This window comes from Strix aluco, chromosome 19 (genome assembly GCF_031877795.1).
Source record: "Strix aluco isolate bStrAlu1 chromosome 19, bStrAlu1.hap1, whole genome shotgun sequence".
Lineage (NCBI taxonomy): Eukaryota > Metazoa > Chordata > Aves > Strigiformes > Strigidae > Strix > Strix aluco.
The window spans coordinates 7929134-7948323 of record NC_133949.1 but is presented as its reverse complement, the minus strand read 5'-3'; the positions used below and the strand labels follow the sequence as shown (position 1 = coordinate 7948323).

Sequence of the window (19190 nt, the reverse complement as noted above, 5' to 3'; positions counted from 1 at the left end):
CATCTGTAGGTGCCGTGAGCCAGCTATTGAACATGTGCCGGTCGCCCAAGCACTGCAAGTCTACCCCGTGCCAAAAGCCAAGGGAAAGAAACAGGAGACAACATGGGGTGGCCATGGCCACCAGCACTGCCCGAGCGAAGCAGGAGCGGGCAGGTGGTGCAGCACCTGACAGAGCTCCCTTGGTGATGCCCTGCCTGCACTTTTTGGGCAAGGCAGAGAGCTGGCGCTGCAGCTGAGTTTAAGCCCTGTGCAGCTGCCTGCACAAGAACTCACCTCGATGGCCTTGTTACAAAAGGGCAAAAATCAGCCGGGTTTAAACAGCTTGCCAACTTGCAACATGCAGCCATCATTCCCCTCTTGTCTTACTGCAGCAGGTTTTCAGCTCCCGGCTGCCAAATTTATTGCATTTGCACCTGCAAACAGAAGCCAGTCCCTCCTGCCTGCGCTGTCCCTGCCGTCCCCAGGATGTTACCTGGATGTCCACTGCACATTCACAGCTATTGCTCCTGGTGCACTTCCCTATCATACAGCCTGACAGCATCCTTGCCACTTACTATAACCTCCTAAACTCAACATTTGCTAATTAATTTGCAAACCCCTCCAGAGAAGAGCTCAGCTCTCTCTCTCCCTGTCATGATGTTGATTGTGCCACTAAAAAGTAATATTCAGCTGCTGACGAGTAGGCAGCAAGCACTTGATTTGGGGAAAGATGGCAGAATTTAATTAATTAATAATTAATTTAATTAAAGGCCAGGTCAGCAGCTGGAGTGCATTGCTGGAGCTGGCTTGGAAGCGCCGCCAGCTCGCCCAGCTGAGGATCTGGCCGGCACTCCTCTGCTTGATCCTCCCCGCATTATTTTTATGTTCATCTTCCAGCTGAAGCCCAACTGGAAGACATAAATAACAGTGAGCTGGCTGGGCGCGGGAGGGATTGCAGCATGTTTCCACTAGCAGGGCCACGAGGAGGAAAGGAGAGGATTAGGTTTGTGGCTCTGGGGGTTTACAGCATCGTTTAATGAACAAACAAAATGGGATAATTGAAATTCATCCTCTTCAGCTCTGGTGGGGCAGGCAGGACACCCCCAGGCATCCTTCGCTGAATGTGAAACCCCGACAGAAGGGCTGGAGGGGGACAACCTGATCGGGGAGGCAAAAGCACCCTGCAGTCAGTCCCCTTTCTCTTGCCCTCCCCAAATAACAAACCCCAGTTACCAAGGACATCTGCCCACGCAGGCAGGACCAGCGCCGCTGCCTGCAGCGTTGAACCCCTCCACGCTGGCGGAGCGCTCGCCTGGCACCACTGGTGTGGTACCCAGCACCCGGCCGTCACCGCGCCTTGTCTGGGGGATGCATGTGGGAGAGTCGCTTCCAGGGACAAGGAATCTTGGTGGAAAGTTAAAAGTTCTTCCAGTTCTTCCAGAAAACGGGGAAACCCTCCCAAAGCACAAAACCTGTGCCAGAAATACACACTTTATTTTTCTCTTTTCTGCTGTTCTCTACCACCCTATGCTCGGGGTGAAGTCTCGGCAAGCTGATGAGCCCCAGCTTCGGCCCAAATCATTTCACCTCTCTGGAGTTGAAAAGAGAAACCAAGATCTCAAGCGTACAACACCGAGGTGACTCAGCAGCTGTGCCTCCAGAGGAGACGTGCCCGGACACTGCAGCAGAGCCCTCCCACCATGAGGACCACAGGGTGCTCATCAGCAAAGCCCCCCTGGCCAGCACCACCTCCCCATCCCACCACGTGCCCTGGGGTGATGGCACCCTACCTGCCACCTCCACGATGTCCCCAGGGACAATGTCCCGGGCACGGATCCGCTGCACCCCGCTGCGGTCGGCGCGAATGACCTTCCCCATCTCGGGCTCGTACTCCTTCAGGGCTTCGATGGCGCTCTCGGCGTTTCTCTCCTGCAAGCAGAGGAGGAGCAGAGCTGCCAGCGGTGGGGGTGCTCATGCCAGCAGACTCCTTCCCCACCCACTGCAAAGACAGGAGCACCCAAACCCCAGCCCTGGCTTTGGCGTCCATTTGCACCATGGATGGGGCAAGTGCTGTGTCTTCTTCAGCTGCTCTGAAATGGCCCCACTGGCTTAAATCACAGCAGGTCCTGGATGCTGCATGGACCTTTGGGCTTGATTTTCTCATTCTTGGTTTAGGAAGCAGCATATCCCACCCAGATGTATTTCTCCCCACCCAGCAACCTCACCTCAGATCAAGCTTCAGATAAATAAGTGGCCTTAAAGTGAATATATACAAGAAGAGGAGCATTGCTGGCTGAGGCATTTGCTCATCCCCCAGGAGGGATACAGCAAGGCAAGGGGCAGCAGCCACCATGACTTTCTGGTGGACAGGGAAAAAAGCTTCCCTTGGAAAATGCATTTGGTTGTGGCCAGGAGACAAGCAGTGTTTGCCTGGATGGCAGGTAAGTGCAAGATCCTAAACTCCTAACTGCAACAGTCACCAAAGAAAGACTGAAGGAACGAAGCAAGAGGCAGCCAACAACTGAGCATCTGCACTGGGGCACAGGGCAGCTTGGCCAACGCAAAAACTGAACTTTTGAGAAATGAATTTCCAACTGAAGAACCAACAAGACCTCAATTGAAGTGTCTCAGCCACGTGGAGCAGAGACCTGTGGGGCAGGAGTGACGAGGGCTGTGACTTACCTGCCACACACCCACCACGGCATTGGCGATCAGGATCATAATAATGACGATGGGCTCCACAAACGCCGTTGTGGTCTCCTCTCCTTCTTCAAACCAGGCCAGGATCTGGTAGGCAAGAGAAAAGAAGGACCACAACATGGTTGAAACAACAAGTGCCAACATTTTAAGAAGGACAGAAACGAGAGCCCACCAACACATGGCGTTTGGTGGAGAGAAGACAACCCAGAGTGGTGGCCAGCCCCACATGGTTTGGTTAAAGCATGGACTTGCCATATCTTAACTCAGGTGCCTCCACTCTTCTGCTGGGGATAACCTAATGCATCAAATGAGCAGGGCTGGAGCCAATGCCCATGCAAAACCTGAACAAGTATTTGCACCAGGAAAACATCTATTTTTGTTTAGTGCACCCATGTGGAGACCGTGGATGAGCAGATGAGCGGGGAGACCAAGCAGCACTGCTGGCTTCTCAAACAGATGCTGCCAGCAGCAGCTGGGCAGCCACCACGGTCACTGCCTGCAGCATGGTCAGCCTCCAAGAAGCCCCTCCTGGGCAGAAGTTAAGCAATGCAATATAGGTAATTGATGCAGCAAGAGCAGCTCTGCAGAGCAGGGCCTGACCTCATGGCTTCTGACCACCCTGAGTCCCCTCTCCATCCCACAAAGGCCTCGTACCATAACACAAGGGAAGCACACACACTCACAAATATTACAGCTCCATGTAACTGCTTGTCAACCTGTGCTGTGTCAACATAGCAACACCTCGCTGCTCTGCAGCGGAGGCACCGGCACACAGGACCTCTGACACAGGGGTTCACATCTGCTTTACCGATTAGCAGAGCCACCACGGCAGACTCAGCCATCAACCATATTGCAACAGCTCTGCAAATTCACCAACAAAGGGGTCACTGCGAGTTATTTTGGGAAGGTATGGAACCTTGCAAGGGATCAGTCTCCTTCCTTATCTGCCTATGAGTCGTATACGAAAGGAGGGGACAGGAGACTTGGCTTTGCTATCCCCCTGCCAAACACCTTGAGTATAGTCAAAAATAAGTAATTTTCCAGTGGCTTGGTGGGAAATGTCTCCTCATACAGAGTTGCTCCCAAGGTAGATTGTGGAAAAAACTGAGCTTAGTACTTGGGCACCGCAAATAAGGCTCAAATCAGCAACTGGGGAGTGAGGTGCCGTTGATGATAAGCACTTCCAAGGCACCACAGAGAGCAAGTACAAAGGGGTTCATATTGCAATTCCTCAGTGCCACCCATAAAAGCACCTTTGCTAATCCTGTGGATGTTGAGTTTAGCTGATCCCACATCACCTCTTGGCATTATTAAGCACAGAGGAGCTCAGCAGCACTCGTGGGTGCCAGCTCACTGAACCTGGTGATGCACCTGCTGCTGGCTGACTGCCTGCGTGCCCCGGGGAGGAGAAGCTGCTTCGTGCTGCAGGAGGTGCAGGGGGTAAATCAGGGCTCCTCCTGGGAAAGACACGTAGGGATGCAGCCTCTCCCCTAGCGAAGGCGGGAGAAGAGCCTCACTGCAGATACACCACTGAGGAAGGAAATGTTTGAGGGTGAGCAATAACACCATCTGGGGAAGCCGAAGCTGGATGGTACCACCCTGAAGGCACCACACCAACAGCTCTGGTGGCAGGAGAAGCCTCAGCTGGGCTTTATGCCCTGCTAAACACAAGGAGAACCCAATCCTAAGTAGCTCTCTGACATTACCCGAACAAAACGTCACGTTTTGCTGCTGCACGATGAACTGGGAGGCGTATTTTGTCAGCAAGCATTAACCCTGCCCCACACATTGGCAAAGGTTTAAAGGAAATCTATACACCCTGCGCTGGGCCCAGCCATACCTGACACCTGCCCTGAGCACCACCGGCTTGAGCATCACCAGCCCAGGATCTCTGAACCCTCCCAGCCATGCGGCAGGACGGGAAGGCAGCAAACACCAGGCAGGAGGCACCTCCCACGCCAGCAGCCGAAACACTGCCAGTCGTGCTCAGCCAGAGGGAGGGAAAAAAAACGTAAAAAAAAATATTAAACAGATTGGATTTTTATTTTTAATTGAAAAATGAGCAGAAGGGCTCTGGGAGGGAGACTTCACTCTGAGGAGGGCAGACGCATGGGGTTTGGAAACTCTCCCAGCCCTGTCTTTGCCTCCCTAGGCAGATGCACACACTTCAGGCAGGTGCCCATCCTGCTGCCTGCACCCCAATGGTGGTGAAGGTGGTACGTGGAGTTTCAGAGTCAGCCTCAGGCACCTGAAGTGCTGCCCTCACTTCTCATCATGCATAACCCAGCGTTCTGGCCAGGAAAAAGTAAGGCGTGCGACGTCCTGGTAGCCCTCTCTGGGCATGGTAATGCCAAGAGGTGGTGTGGGATCAGCTAAACTCAACAGCTTGGCTGCTACATCAGGAACATATCTGCACCGTGGACACACACATCTCCATGTGTCAGAGACAGTGTCCTCCATTGCAGCAGATCCCAACATGGATCTGGTCATGCTGTAACTTAATACTTTCAAAAATGTTCAAGGAAAACATAAAGAATGGGGTAATTTTCCCTTTCTGTTTTACCATCTATGCAAGTTGAGGCACAAGACATATTTTACTGGATGGAAGATGGGGTTGAAAAGCAATCAGGAAGAATTAAAATCAGAGAAGGGACTTGCAAATAGGCAGTTTGGGTCCTAACTCAGTGAAGAGCTGGAGCACAGACACCGGCCATGGCTGCACGTATGGGGGCAGGAAAGTGGATGGCATCAAAAACGAAGGGAAAACATAGAATAGATTTAAGAGGGAAGTTAAAAGAAATAGTAACAAAGGCACCTTCTAACCTAAAAACATAGGAGACTGTTGGTAACAATCTTGCAACGAGATAGAGACACGTCCAAAGGACCTAAGTCTACAAATAATGACAAAAAACTACGGATCACAGGAAAAAGCATCCCAGAGCTGAAAGCTTTGGGCAGCCCTCACCTGCCCTTGTCAGCCCCTTTGCAGCCTCACTCTTGCCGGGGCTCTGCACTTGCTCTCTCCAAGCCCTAACCCTAACCCTACACAGTACCTGGGGCGAACACCCATCCCACTCAGCATCCCACCAAAATGCGCCCAGGACTGAACATTTCCATGGCCCTTTTCTGACTTTGTCTGGTACAGTCTGGGAGAAATAGAAAGAAGCCCACGTGGTTGTTCAATATCATTTTTGGATGGATCATAATTACTGAAAAATCCTAGTGTCTCATCTTTTAAGTAGATACAATGATATTGTCACTATATCCTGGAAAACCATTGCAGTGCTGCTACATCTCCTTCATCCAACAGGCACCTTCCGTTGGCTCCTTTGCTACTTGGCTGCCACCTGGGTCCGTATGTGCCCTGGAAGGTGCCCACCCCCCCAGCCTGGGGTACTTACAAATGACAGAAAAGCTGCCATCAACAAGATGCGGACGAGGAGATCTTCAAACTGCTCCAGCACCAACTCCCAGAGGGACTTTCCTGGTGAGAAAACACGAAGCCAAGCACAGTCAGTGCACAAAAAAACCCCAGAGACAGGTAATTTAGACCACTGAGGCTACAGAGACCAACAGGACCCCATCTGCCGCTTGCAGCAGAGCTGCTCCAGTGTCCATCGGCTGTGGGCACTAGTGAGGACATCCAGCGCTGCCATGGGGGATTTTTCTCTCTAATATTAAACAACATTGGCCTGGCTTTACTATGTCTGTTTTTAACTACAGAAATCAAATCCTCTGTGTTTCTATTCACAGCTGGTAGCCTTGCCATCACAGGAAAGCTCTGCTGTCAGCTCAGCTTTCTCTGGGATTAAAACCAAGATTAGAAGACCCCAAAGACTCCCCCCTCCTCACCCCCAGCACCCTTCACCCAGACTCAGGGCATGTACCCACCCTCACCTTCAGCCCATGACTTACCTTCTTCTGCGGGGAGCTCTGTGGGTTTTCATTGACAGCCCAGTGAATGTAACAAAGTAAAAAATGATAAAAATAAAAAGATTAATGAGTGATTTTGGCCCAGAGTAGCAATCCCTTCCCTGATGTCCCAGCAGTCCAATCAGTACCCCAAAACGTGACTTGTTCTGCACATATTCCCACATCAAGACAGCTTGTCCTCAAACTTCTCAGTCTGACACCAAGTAAGCAGCACCAGACGCTTCCTGCACCAGGGAAACATCATTTCCCTGCTGCAAGCGGCTCTGGCAGCATTTATTCCTGCAGTCAGCCTGCCTAAGAAATACTCCTCAGGAGCTGCCATCTCCAAATCCAGGACACAGAGGTCCAACCACCCCATGAAACGCCCTGCCAGAAACCCAGTATGGACCTGCTGGGGACTGTAACTTTCAGACCACGTCTCCTATTAATCAGTTGTAATTTACAGCCTGCAATTCTCTAGGAAATAAATCCAAAGCTGATGCTCAGCTGGTCCAAGCCATCCTCCTGAATCTGCTCCAGTAGGTGCAGAGCCTCCATCCACACTGGTCTCAGCCAAACCCGAGCCCAGTCATCTGCAGAACCTGAAAAAACCCCAAGGGCTTCCAAACACCCACAACGGTCTCCCTGAGACTCCCACATCCCCGTGGATGACTTATTTTCATACACCACATGCACTGAAGGGTCCCACGGCCACTGGGCACTGCACAAACCCTGGTACCCACCAAGGGCATCGCTCCTGCTTCCTCACCGGTGCAGTAATGGATGTGCTGGCCCTGCCGTGGGCAAGGTTTGGCCAAGGACTGCAAGGTCCTGCACCCAGGGAGGGCTCAGGAGTGACGTCCCCTTGTTTTGGCTGCTGATGGGTGCTCATCTCCATTTGCACCCACTCTTCCCACTTTCAGGGTGAATCCTTTGGTTGCCCGCAGAGCAGCTCTGAGGGAAGCTCGCAGCTGGACCAGAACCTCTGACAACTGCCCAAGGGGGGGAAATACAGACATTGCAGCTGTCTCACTGAAAAGGAAATCCAGGATTTGCTGAGCACAGCAGAGCTTGCTGGAGATGGAGAAACCCAAGTCATGAATCAGCAAAGGCTCTGGAGGGCTGTGCTGGTGGCTCAGAGGCATCGCACAGTGCTTCAAGGGAAAGCACCGAGGTGACATGACACCAGGGCAGGGTACCCACTGCCTCCATCCTTTGGGTGCTCTGGGGTGGGAGGGTGCCAGACAGAAAACCCCAACCCCAAACCTCCCAACAGGGAAAAATTCAGGCAGAAACCTCCCGAAGAGCTGTCCCAAAGCCGCCACTGTCTGTCACCTACTTCTGCACCCCATGGGGTGATAATAAAACAAGATGTTCCTCCAACTCCTTGCATTTCTGGGAGGCAATAAGGGACTGGCTGAAGTTCAAGAGGAATCAGCCCAAGGCAGACATGCTTGATGCCCTGTCACTGAACCAAACATGGGGTTGTCTCCGAGCACCCCTAGCACAGAGCCCTGAGCGAGAGCAGGAAGTGAAACCCGCTTGGCTATTTTCCATCATCTATTTTCATTCAGAGAAATGAAAAAAAAACGCAAAACCAAACCCACCTTCACTAAACAAACCAGCAAAAACAAGAAGCCTGAACGTGTTACGTGCTTACGCTTCAAACTGCACCAGCTCCTCAGTGCTCACAGACACACTTACTACAAGTTGTTTTAAACCCACGTCCCTCCTAGATAAGGCTGCTCTGAGCCCTTGTCAGTGTGAGAAACAGACCAGTATGTAACGCCTATAATTATTCTTATAGCAAAAAAAATAAAATAAAAACTTGGAGCTGCTTTGGCATTTCAAATCTCTCTTCAGAGCATGTCAGAAGGAAAGTGGCTCTTCTCCCTTTTGCAGCCTGCTTCTCTCCACCCCCAGCTTCCTCTCCCCAGCCCAGAGAGGCACCAAAATTAAAAGTAGAAGAGATCTGCTGCTGCTATTTCCATCCAGACTCCATTTTAAGGGTGCAAACGTGCAAGGTGAGAGGGCTCGGGACAAGCGGGTGCCCTGAGGGAGGTGGCTGAGGCTCCCATAGGTCTCGGCTCTGCCGGGGTGCCCAGGGGTGACTTTCCACCCTGAGCAGCCGTGGTCCTCTTCGTGCTTCTCCCATGTGGTGTTTGCATGAAGAGCCGCAGCGACGCCATTTGCAGAGCAGGGACTTTGCACGAGCTCTTGATTAAACCATGAAAACGGGTTTCTGTGAACTCAGGAGGAAACACGTGCAGCGGGGCAGCCAGCCGAAATACCGCCGGTGGTAGAGTGACACTGTGCCATCCGTCACCAAACCTCAAACGTTAGTAATGCTGCTGCAGGCGCCTCCCAAAAAAACCCAATTTTGAGTGTATTGACAACCAGGCACCTCCCCTGCCATCAGCGACTCTTTCCATCACGCTTCACGTGGCAGCTCAGCACCCATTTTGCACCAAATACCCAGAGAAAAGGGGCAGAAAGTCACAATAAACTCACATTTTTGGGTCTGAATTGATCAAAACCCACCAGAAAACAGGAACATTTGGGGTTGAAGCCTCTCCCTCTCGCTTCCAAAGTCTCACTAGAAATAAGAGGGCTTGCTACTTGCCAAAAAACAAGTTTTATGTGAGTCAGCCCTGTGGCACCTGGCAGGGCAGCAGAGCTGGTGCCGAGCTGCAGTGCTGCCATGTCTCACCCAGCTGGGAAACCCGCCGCAGGCAGGGAACCAGCAAAATCCTAAATCTGCAATTCCCTTGGGACAACACGCTGAGCGCAGACAGGCCGAAATGGAAACTCCTGGCTGGCACCTGAATAATTCCTTTATTTGGTTGGTGGCTCAGAGCTCAGCACAGAGATCCCGCTCTGTGCCCAAGCTCCCCGACACGGCCAGAAGACAAAGGCAGTCACACCACCAAGGGTAGAAAGTGATAACGGTTTCTCAGAGTATCCCAAAACAGGGCCACCCACTCACACCATAAATTTTCAGCTTCCTGACTGAGCAGTCCCAGTGAGAGACCTGCAGCTTGTGGACGCATATCTGCGGTTTCTCTGCTCCTGCTCTTCTGCACCACGGCTTTGGAGGGCAGAGCCAAGAAAGTAGAGATACCACAATGGGGTGATGGGTGTCTGGATGTCAGAGGACCATTCCCACCAGCAGAAGAGTGTGCTCTCCTCTGGGTTATTGAGCGGAGAGGTGCAGGCAGCCCCGGCTCCACTGGCTTTGCCTTGCAGGGACACAAAACACAGTCAGCTCCTGGGACTGCTGAGGATTTGCAACTTGCTCTGAGCTTGTCACATCGCAACTTCTTTCCTCGCTGTGCCATCATGTCACACAGTGACCATGGCCCAGTCTGGGCTGCAAAATATCGATAAGAGATGCTCTAAGGGCATTGCAACAAGCCCAGCCACCCTGGGCAGACGTGGGGCTGGCGTCGAGCTATTTTAGCTGGAGGTTAATCTCCAGCTCCTGCCAACTCAAACAGGGCTGGCAGCCCACAGGCTGGCGCCTGCAACATGGCAGGGCACGGTAATCAGGTGATGAAAAGGTAAATAAACATGGGTGCCACCCACGAGCGAGGCAGTGCGGGTGCAGGCTGCTGCCCCGGGGCTCTGCGACAGCGTTCGTGTCCCCGGGGAGACCCTGTCCCGCTTTCCGGGCCAAAGCAAACAAATAAAATATGACAGGGTGGCGTTGGGGTTGCTTTAAGGAAATGTTTGAGTTTCTCCCGCTGTAACAGGATCAAAAATCCCCAGAGCAGCACAGCCCTACAGCAGCTGGTGTTTCTCCACTGTGCACTGAGGTATCGCATCCCACTCTGCTTTTGGGGAAACTGAGGTACGAGGCGACACTCTCAGGCCAGCACATGGCAAAGCAAACCCTGGTGCATGCTCAGACCTGGCGTGTGACCCACAACTGCAAATATCTTGCAGGGTGAACACTGACGTAGTGTTTTCCCCACCATTTGAGGAGCTTCCCTAGGATAAAATCAGATTTCCCTTATGGGAAACACTTCTGCCACCAAGGGATATGAGAAGGGTAACGGCACGGTGCCCACCATGGGGGGTAATGATGAGCATCGTGCCTGGGCCCAGCTTTCTGCTCCAAATAACTTCCTTCGAGCTATATTTCCGTGCTGTAAACTACTTTTTTTCCTTGCCTTTAATTTCCTTTTCCATATGTAGGGAAGGGGAAATAGACGGGAAAAACAAGGGACACATCCGATTCCCGGACTCTGCCAACAGGCAGGAAAAAAGCCCCAAGAAAGTAGTGGAAAGAGGAAGAAAAACCATAAAATATCCCCAGCTGGGAGAGCAGTCCCCCTCCGCTGACATAAAGCAGGAACGCAGGCATGGCTGCTCTGGGATCCTTCCACCGTCCCACAAGCACCAGGCAGAATAAATTGTTATTTTAACTGGCTGCCTTTCCCAGGGCCGGCTGCGCTGGAAGGATCCCGTCCTGGAGGGACATCTGCTCTCCTTCATCCCCGGTGACAGCCGGCACCACTGCACATCACCGTGCTCCACAGAACTGCTGGATTGCACAACCGGGAAAGGTTTTGCTGGGTTGTTTGAAAGCAAGCTCAGCCCATCACCTTCTCGGTGTAAATCCTGCCTGGGGATGGAGGCTGAAGCTGCTCACCACCTTGCAGGTCACACCTGAGCTGCAGAAGTGTGAAAAAACAGCATTTGCAAACTAATCCCAGGCGTTCTAGCCTTATCTGGGATGACAAACACTCAAAGCCTAATGGTGCTAATGCTACCTGATGTTCACAGAGGACAAAACATAGTTATCTAAGTGCCTCGGCTGTGTATTACTTAAATTAACCCACATGGCTTTGCTTTTACATACAGCCTCACGCCCGCGCTTCCTGAACGCTGGCGCATCCCTGGAGATTGTCCTGCACCTCACCTCTCACCCAGGCTCCGACCACATGCCGGGGCAGGACACGGCTCTGCTTGGGAAAAGCGGGACCTTCAGGGTGCAGCTAAAGGGACTTTCTGAGGCTGTTTCAGCTTCTGCAGAAGCAGCCAGGCTTCAGCCGAGGTCTCACCCTCTACCCGCCCTGGCACCCTTTTGCCTGGCTGGAGGGGAAGCCAGACCCACGGACACCACATGCTACTGCAGCGAGACAGGGAGGGAAGGATGCTGCAGAGCTGAGTTTGCTGTTTACCAAAAAAGCCCCATATATTAAAAACCACAACAAGGCGGGGGGCTGTCCCGGGGCATCCCCATCACAGGGGCTCACCAGTCCCGACTGCAGCGAGAGGGGCCGAGGCGAAGGTGGGGGTGGGCTGGGTCGGCCTGTGGGGAAGGGGCAGAGTGGCGGCTCGCACACCCCAACCACCCACGGGTGGAAATCGCACCCCCGGGCGGGCGCAGCTGCAGTGGGCTGTGGCAACCAGCATCTCCAGCTGCACCAAGTGCCTGCAACCAAGGAAAACAGCAAGTAACTGTGTGTTAAAAAGCACCTCGTGGGTGCAGGCACCAGGAACATCCCCATTCTCATGCTAGGAGCTGTGGCCAAGCTCTGCTTTGCACCACAACCTGCTCCTGTGGCTCTTCTCCATGTCCTCCACCATCCCCAAGGAGCCAGTCCCAAATCCACAGGTGCTTTTCCTCCTGTTTCTCTCCCTCCTGAGCGAAGGCAGTGGTGGCCCTGGGTGTGCCACAGAGGGGGAAGCACCTCCAGCCCCCAGCACCTTATTTGCTTACCACCTCACAGCTGCTTTTTCCTGCATGCCCAGCAAGTTTTGGTTACGCAGGCTGCCTGCGACAGCCACTCGCTTGGGGCTGCTTCAAAAGGTGAAGATAAAAGGAAAGAGATACAAGCCCCCTTCCCACGGCAAACACCAGCAGTTTGCTGTTCCTGTAACTCCCTGGCGCTCGTCCCTGCTCCAGGCCTGGCCTGTGCTTTGCAAAAGCCCAGTGACCCTCCTGGCTGGGGGATCCACAGACCCCAAAACAAGCAAATTTGAGGCCAGAGGAAGCGCTGAGGATGGCAACAGCCCAGGGTGGGTGAAGGCTGGTGGGGCAGCACATGAGGATGTTTAGCGGAAGTTTATGGGCCAGAAATCTCCTGGATGTTTTCAGGTGATGCTTTAGGGTGAAATGATCCAACTGGTTTTCTGGCTGGCACCCGGACACTGTAAATGGCTGGCAATAAAATCATCCCCCAAAATTTCTGGTTTGGGTCACAGGGCTTCCCACAGCAGACAGGGCCCTGGACCGACTGCTCGTCCTCCCCTCACTCTGCTCTTCCAAACCCACCAGTTTTGAACCCAGCCCACCGCCATCAGTCCCTCCAGGATGGTGACAGGGTCCCAGGGGAGAATAGGTGCATTCGGGCACCCTCAGCCCCACTGCTGTGGTTGGAGGGGAGAAGCTGAAAGGCTCATTTGTTCCTTTTCTGGCCAGCTAAGCTTATCTCAGCAGGTCAGGGAATAGGAAATGCAGATATCTTGGACGTGTGCCTCAACAGCAGCGAAGAACTGTGCAAATCCAGCCCTGCAGTATCTCCTTTTCCCTGGAAAATCAGCATATCCCCGTGCTGAAGGATAAGCCACCACCACCATGTCCCACTGTCCAGTTAGAGAGAAATGGGGATGGATGTGGGAGTGCAGCATCAGACCCATGGTCCAAGGAACTGTGTGAAATAAATAAGGAAAACCTTGCCCATCCCACACCAAACTTCCTTTATTCTTGGAAATGTCTCGTCCTCAAAATGCTGGACAGCATGAGCTTCCCTCCGCTGTGGTGCAGGGGGTCCAGGCATGGGGCCATGAGCCTGGTCAGCCCCCAGCATCCTCCTGTGACACAGTGAAAAGCAAATCATTTGCCCATCGATGACCCACCTCCTTTTCTTAATATTATTAAAATAAGGGGAGAAGATTTTGCCCCCAAAATAAAGCCACCGCTCAGGCTTGCGGCTCTGGTGCCCATGTGGCATTTGCGAGAATAAAGTATTGGGGAAATTTAGGGGAAAACCCCTGGGGAAATGGGGCTGCAAGCAGTGGCCTCATTGCACCCACCCCTGTCCCCACCAGCACGCGCAGTGGATCCCTGGGACAGTTTTGGGAGTGGGAGGGAGCGGGGTGGAGGAAACCTGTGGCTCCAGCCTGGGATGGATTATTTGAGCAAACTAAAAGCAGTGGTTTGTTCCCTCCTGCACCAACGCAGTGGAAAGAATTTCCAGCTCCAGCTCCTGGGTGGAAAAGCTAAAAATCTGCATTTAAATAGTAACAGGTTTTGGAAAAAGAAAAAAAAATAAAACCACTACAGGAGCTTGAATAAAATAAAGCTTAAGCTGGGGTGGCTTTTTTTTTTAGTTTCAGGGTTGTGATGGATTTTTTTAGCTTCTCCTTATCTCTGCTTCAAGCAGACCCTTTCCGTAAGCTCAGGGAAAGGCAAGGGAGTGACTCTGTCAGGTTTGGGAACCTTCTGCCAGAATTGCCACAACCCCAACCAAGGGCATGCCGCAATTTCAGTATACCCTCTTCTTGCATCCTACAGATATAATTTTATTTCCTCCTTTATTGCCCTAAAGCAATCTTTTCAGCTAATTTCTCACTGATACCCGAGCAGTAAGTGTTAAGAAAATCGGGGATTTTTGCCTAGTAATGTTTTTTCACCCTTTTGGGCTCCGCTGCAGCCTCCTGCCTTTGGCCACTCAACTCTTGGCTGCTCCCCGCATGACCAGTGAGATGCCCAGATGCCACCCTGAGCCAAAACCCCTCCAACCCAGCACGGTGGCAGAAAAGCACCAGCCAGGACAGGGAAAAATGCTACTGTGAATTTGTAACCCCTCCAGGCACGACAGCCCGCCACACACCACCACAAATAGGCCACTCACAGCGAGTCCAACACCCAGTCACAGAAAATTTAATAACATTTTCCTGGCAGTGCCGGGGAATTGTTTAGGAAACCAAACACAGGGAGCTGTGGAGGCGGCGGTGCCGGGAGCCCCGGCGATGCCCCACGCTGCCAGGTCAGCTCGGCCGCCCGTCCTTGCCCAGCACTGGAAAAACGTGCATGGGCCCAGGAGGCTCCAAACACCCCAGGGGAGGAATTTCAGCACTGAAAATTGGGCTGCACCTCTCAGCTGAATTCTGAGAGACTTGGGGAAGAGCAAGGTGGGACTGTGTTTGGGGTTTTTTTTTAAAAAAATAGGAAACAAAGGATATTTGGGATGAAAAGGCAGGTAAGAAAATGAGACTAGGATGCATTTTCAAAGTAGGATGCATTTGCTCCTGGAGGAGAGATGCTGCTCAGCACACAGCAAAGGGCTGCTGCAGCTCAGTGGCGGGAATAGCATCCCCCAAAACTGCCTCCCCGAGGATCTGTTGAGTGCTAAGCACCTTCAATGAGGCTGTAAGCAACCACTGAGGATATCACACTTGCATGGCATGCAAAATAAAACAATAAAAAATAAATAATAAAAATAAATAACAAATGATAATAATAAATGTAACTGAAGTATTCCACCAGCCAAGTGCCGTGGAAAGCGTGGGTGGCTCCTGGTTGCTGCATCCAGCAGTGGCTGAGCAGCTCAGGCACATCCCGCTGGCAGCATCCCTGCTCAGAGGACAGGTCTGCCACCGCCGCGGGGATCGGGGACCAGCTGGTCTGGGGGCTCTCACTCAGCATTAAAACACCCGGTACTCACCGCCCCAGGAGAAGGCAGGCAGAGAGAGGGTTACCTTCTCCCCTGCTGTTACCTTCCCTCCCCAGACTTTTCCCGGCTGTCCAGTGCCTGCCTCAGCGTGCGACACCAAATCCTCATGCCCCAAACCTGCCCGTGACAGGAGGGGAAGCACTTTGACATCCCAGCCCACCTCCCACGTTAACCTGCCAGCACAAAACAACATAAAACTTCCTCTCTTTCCCTCAAACGCGGGATCACTCTGCAGCACAGCACTCACGGCACAGCAAACAATTTGCTTTGCCACCTTTTTTCCTTGACATCTTGCATGTGGCAGGTTTTGGACCGAATTGCAGCTGGTGTGGACCCAAGTCCTGGGACAGCTGTAAGAGCTGACCCATGGGGGTTTGCAAGATGAAACCCCTCAAAAGCAAAGTAAACCAGTAACATCAATTAAAAAAGAAGAAAAAGAACTATAAGATATTGCCTTAAAATCTAAACAGCATTCTCTCCCCTTCCCTGCCAAGATGAGGAACCTGCTCACTCTCACCCCTCCAAAAGTTGATGTTTTAATAGACATGTTTGTTTTAATAGATATGTTTTAATAGATCCTGCTGCCACATGCAGCCGAGCCACAGCATACGAGCTGGGCTGTGTATTTATGGGTCAGAAAAACCCAAACTTTGCATGCTGCGTTGGAAAGAGACCCTGCCCCAAGGTCAGGGCCAAAGCGAGCTGACTCCATCCTAAAAGCACAGAGGTCTGGAGGATGTTTTGGTGGTTTGTTTTTTTTTTTCTCCCATTGTTTGTTTTCTGGAGGAAATGCCTCTGCCACTGTAAACCTTTGTGAAATTTCAAAGTTTGAATATGGCATCTCAACCCATCTCCCATCTGCTGGTAAATAAAATCAGGCTGATAAAACACGGGCAGTGTATCCGCAGGGTGGTACATCCTCTGACCCCAACCCACATGGGCACTAATGAGCTGCTTTTCAACTCAACTCAAACTGAGATTTTTATTATTAATTTTTTTTTTTTTTTTTTCCTCAGAGCTCCTTTCCCCAGCTGACCTGTCTCCCCACACACAGACACACTTGCTTTTTCTGGTATCTGTTCTCAGACCACGGTCTATTTTCAGCAATCCTCTTGGATGGGTTTTCATGGAAAATGAAGTCTACACTGCCCTTAGTTTAGATTATATCAGAAGAAAAAAATTTCTGTAGGATAGAAAAGATGTGTTCTTCTGGATGGGAAAAAGGGGCGAGTTGGACAACTAAAACTTTTCATGGATGAACTCTCTGGGGATCACACATCTTTGTAGTTGAAGCAGCTCCTTTCCTGAAGCAAGATGCTCAAGGGATCCCTGGAAACATGAGTCCCATCTAAGCTTTTTCCATAATCTCCTTCCAACTATGTATAATATCTGTGTGCATGTCTATAAGGATGAATTTTTTCTATATATATGTGTATATATACATATGATACCAATGTATATTTGCATATAAGAATGAACTATTTTTTATATATATGTATATATACATGATACCGATATACATTTGTATATAAGGGTACAAAATTTTTTTTAATATATATACACAGATACCTATATACATTTATGTCAGAAAGGGGTGAAAAAGGGAAGAATAATTTGAATTAGCCTTTTATAGATGAAAGAGGAACCCCAGAACAGGCCTGAGCCAGCACTGCAGAGCAGCCCCATCTCTTCCCGGGTCACCACAGGACTCCCCTCTGAAGGGGAGCAGATCAAAACACTACTACTCCTCTGATGGGATTTCCATTCACCTGCAGGCAACAGAAGGTCCCTGACCTCCAAAACATGCAAAAGCCCAGAAAACCTTCAAAACCCCAAAGGCTGCAGTGCCCCGAGGGGAATGCTCTGCGGTGGCGGGAGCAGGAGGGTCAGGGACGCAGCTCCATCGCTTCCCCTCTCCCATCCCGCACCGCTCAGCCAGCCTTTTTTATCTTTAGTTTTCCACTCGCTCCCCACATTTTCCTTATTTTAGACCTTCTGTTGACTTGGAGGTTGCAAAATGGAAAAAGAAAAGTGCAAACAGGCAGGTAAAGGGAGGGTTATCCCAACCCCAGCTGTCCATCTCCCGGGGACGGGCGCTGCCTGCTCGACAGAATCCAGCTGAGCCGACGTTTCACAGGGCAAATCCCTTGGGATTCAGCCACCGCTGGCCGCCGGAGGGGCCAGAGTCACTGTTCAGTTAATTGAGCTCCTCCTCGAGGAACTCTGTGCTTTTCCTCCCTTCAGTGAGGGAAGCAGAAGAGAGAATCTCCCCCGCCCATGCACCCCTCCCAAAAAATAACAACTGATTTTTATTAGCAACAAAGGCAAGAAAAACTGTTTCCAAACCAGAAGAAGAAAAAAACAACAGAAAAACCCCACCCCTATAATAAAGCAAATACATAACATACAAAACACAACCCTTTGATCAGAGGGCAGATCTGCAAGGACTCAAGGGATTTTCCCCAATAAGTTGAGGGAAGTAAAAGGCATTTTGGCCGTTCATCCCCCAAAGAAGGACATGGACCAGCCATGGGGACTGGTCCCAGCACTCCCACCCAGCTCCTGGGAGCAGCATGGTCACGGCCAGTGGCTTTGGGGACCACCCAGATGAGCTGGAGATTGTTTCACCAGGATGGAGCAAAACCCATCAGAGCCAGGGCTGCCCCAGCACCGTGTCCCTCAGTGCTCCTGCACCCACCCAGACAAGGACACCCAACACAACCCTGCCCTTCGCTCTGAATTAACTCACATCCCTTCCCCACCTCCCCCCACACGCTGGTTTAAAATACACATAGTGGCTAAATAGCAGGAAACACCCAAAGCAAAAATACCACGGACAGGAACCCAGGGGCACAGGGGACACGCAAGAGCAAGAAGCGGATTTCCTCCCCAAAACATTGCACCTCCGATGCTGACGGTGACCCTGCCGCGCGGCTGGGCTGGGCCACCAGCATGGTGTCACTTGTCCTCGAGTGCCTTCACCCTTCAGCATGGATCTGTCAGCTCTCGATAGGGAAAAAACATCTTTTTATTGACTGTGTTTTGTTTCCCCTCCATAAAGGGGTCTTTTATTCAAAGGTGTCCCACAGCATCTTGAAAATGTTACTATGAGGGAAAAAATAAATTTTATATATATAAAATCTCAAATGGGATACATATATATAATCTCAAATGTGACATATACATGCATATAATCTCAAATGAGAAACATATAAACAATCTCAAACAGGTTTATGTGGGAGCACAGGTGACAAAGCCAGGACCTGCATCAGCATATCCAGCAGGCTGCTGAACATTTAAATTTTAGAAGTATTTTGATGATCAGAGTGGAAACACCTACATTTAGGGTTACTATAGGTCTAGACTTCAAAAAGAGGTACAAAATTTCACATTTCAGCCATTGCGGGTCACAAAGAGATGCCACTGCATGCCCTGAAGAAGCCTGATGCCTGGGGACGTGTTGGACTGGGCAGTGTACGGGCAGGGACCCCGTCCCAGGAGGCAGACAGGGCTGCTACCAAACCACAGCCTGACCTTGGACTTACCACCTCTGCGGGTGAGAAAGAGAAAAGGCTTTTACAGAGTGATAATGAGCAGCCAAACCTCAAAAACTGGGAGGTTCCCACAAAAGACCAACAAATACTAGTTATAGACATGATGTTAATTGCTAGCAAGGATTAATTCAACTTCTCTTCAAAAGAGCAACTTTGGACGCAAATCTACTCCTCCTTTCACAAGGCGAATGGCTCTACTCGGCAATCAGGCACCTTGGAAAAGACCCATTACGTTAATTGTGTTAATCCTGGCAAGAATAATGAGTCTCCTGTCCCAGCATTGCTCATCACCACCCGCAGGGATGCTGGAGGAGCAGGCAGCAGCCTGCAGCCCTGCCTGTGAGGGGTTAACCACCCA

General features: G+C 51.3%; 1 protein-coding gene across 4 annotated transcripts in view; it reads right to left on the bottom strand.

Annotated features, from left to right (window-relative positions):
* ATP2A3 (ATPase sarcoplasmic/endoplasmic reticulum Ca2+ transporting 3) overlaps positions 1-19190 on the bottom strand; it is a 59712-nt gene that overhangs the window by 33061 nt on the left and 7461 nt on the right. For all 4 annotated transcript variants that reach the window (XM_074844881.1, XM_074844882.1, XM_074844883.1 and 1 more), the window contains exons 2-5: positions 6595-6612; positions 6081-6163; positions 2662-2766; positions 1770-1908 (exon numbers count right to left, since the gene is read on the bottom strand). In XM_074844881.1, the coding sequence (XP_074700982.1) occupies positions 1770-1908; positions 2662-2766; positions 6081-6163; positions 6595-6612 (345 nt within the window). The remainder of the gene's footprint in view (positions 1-1769; positions 1909-2661; positions 2767-6080; positions 6164-6594; positions 6613-19190) is intronic.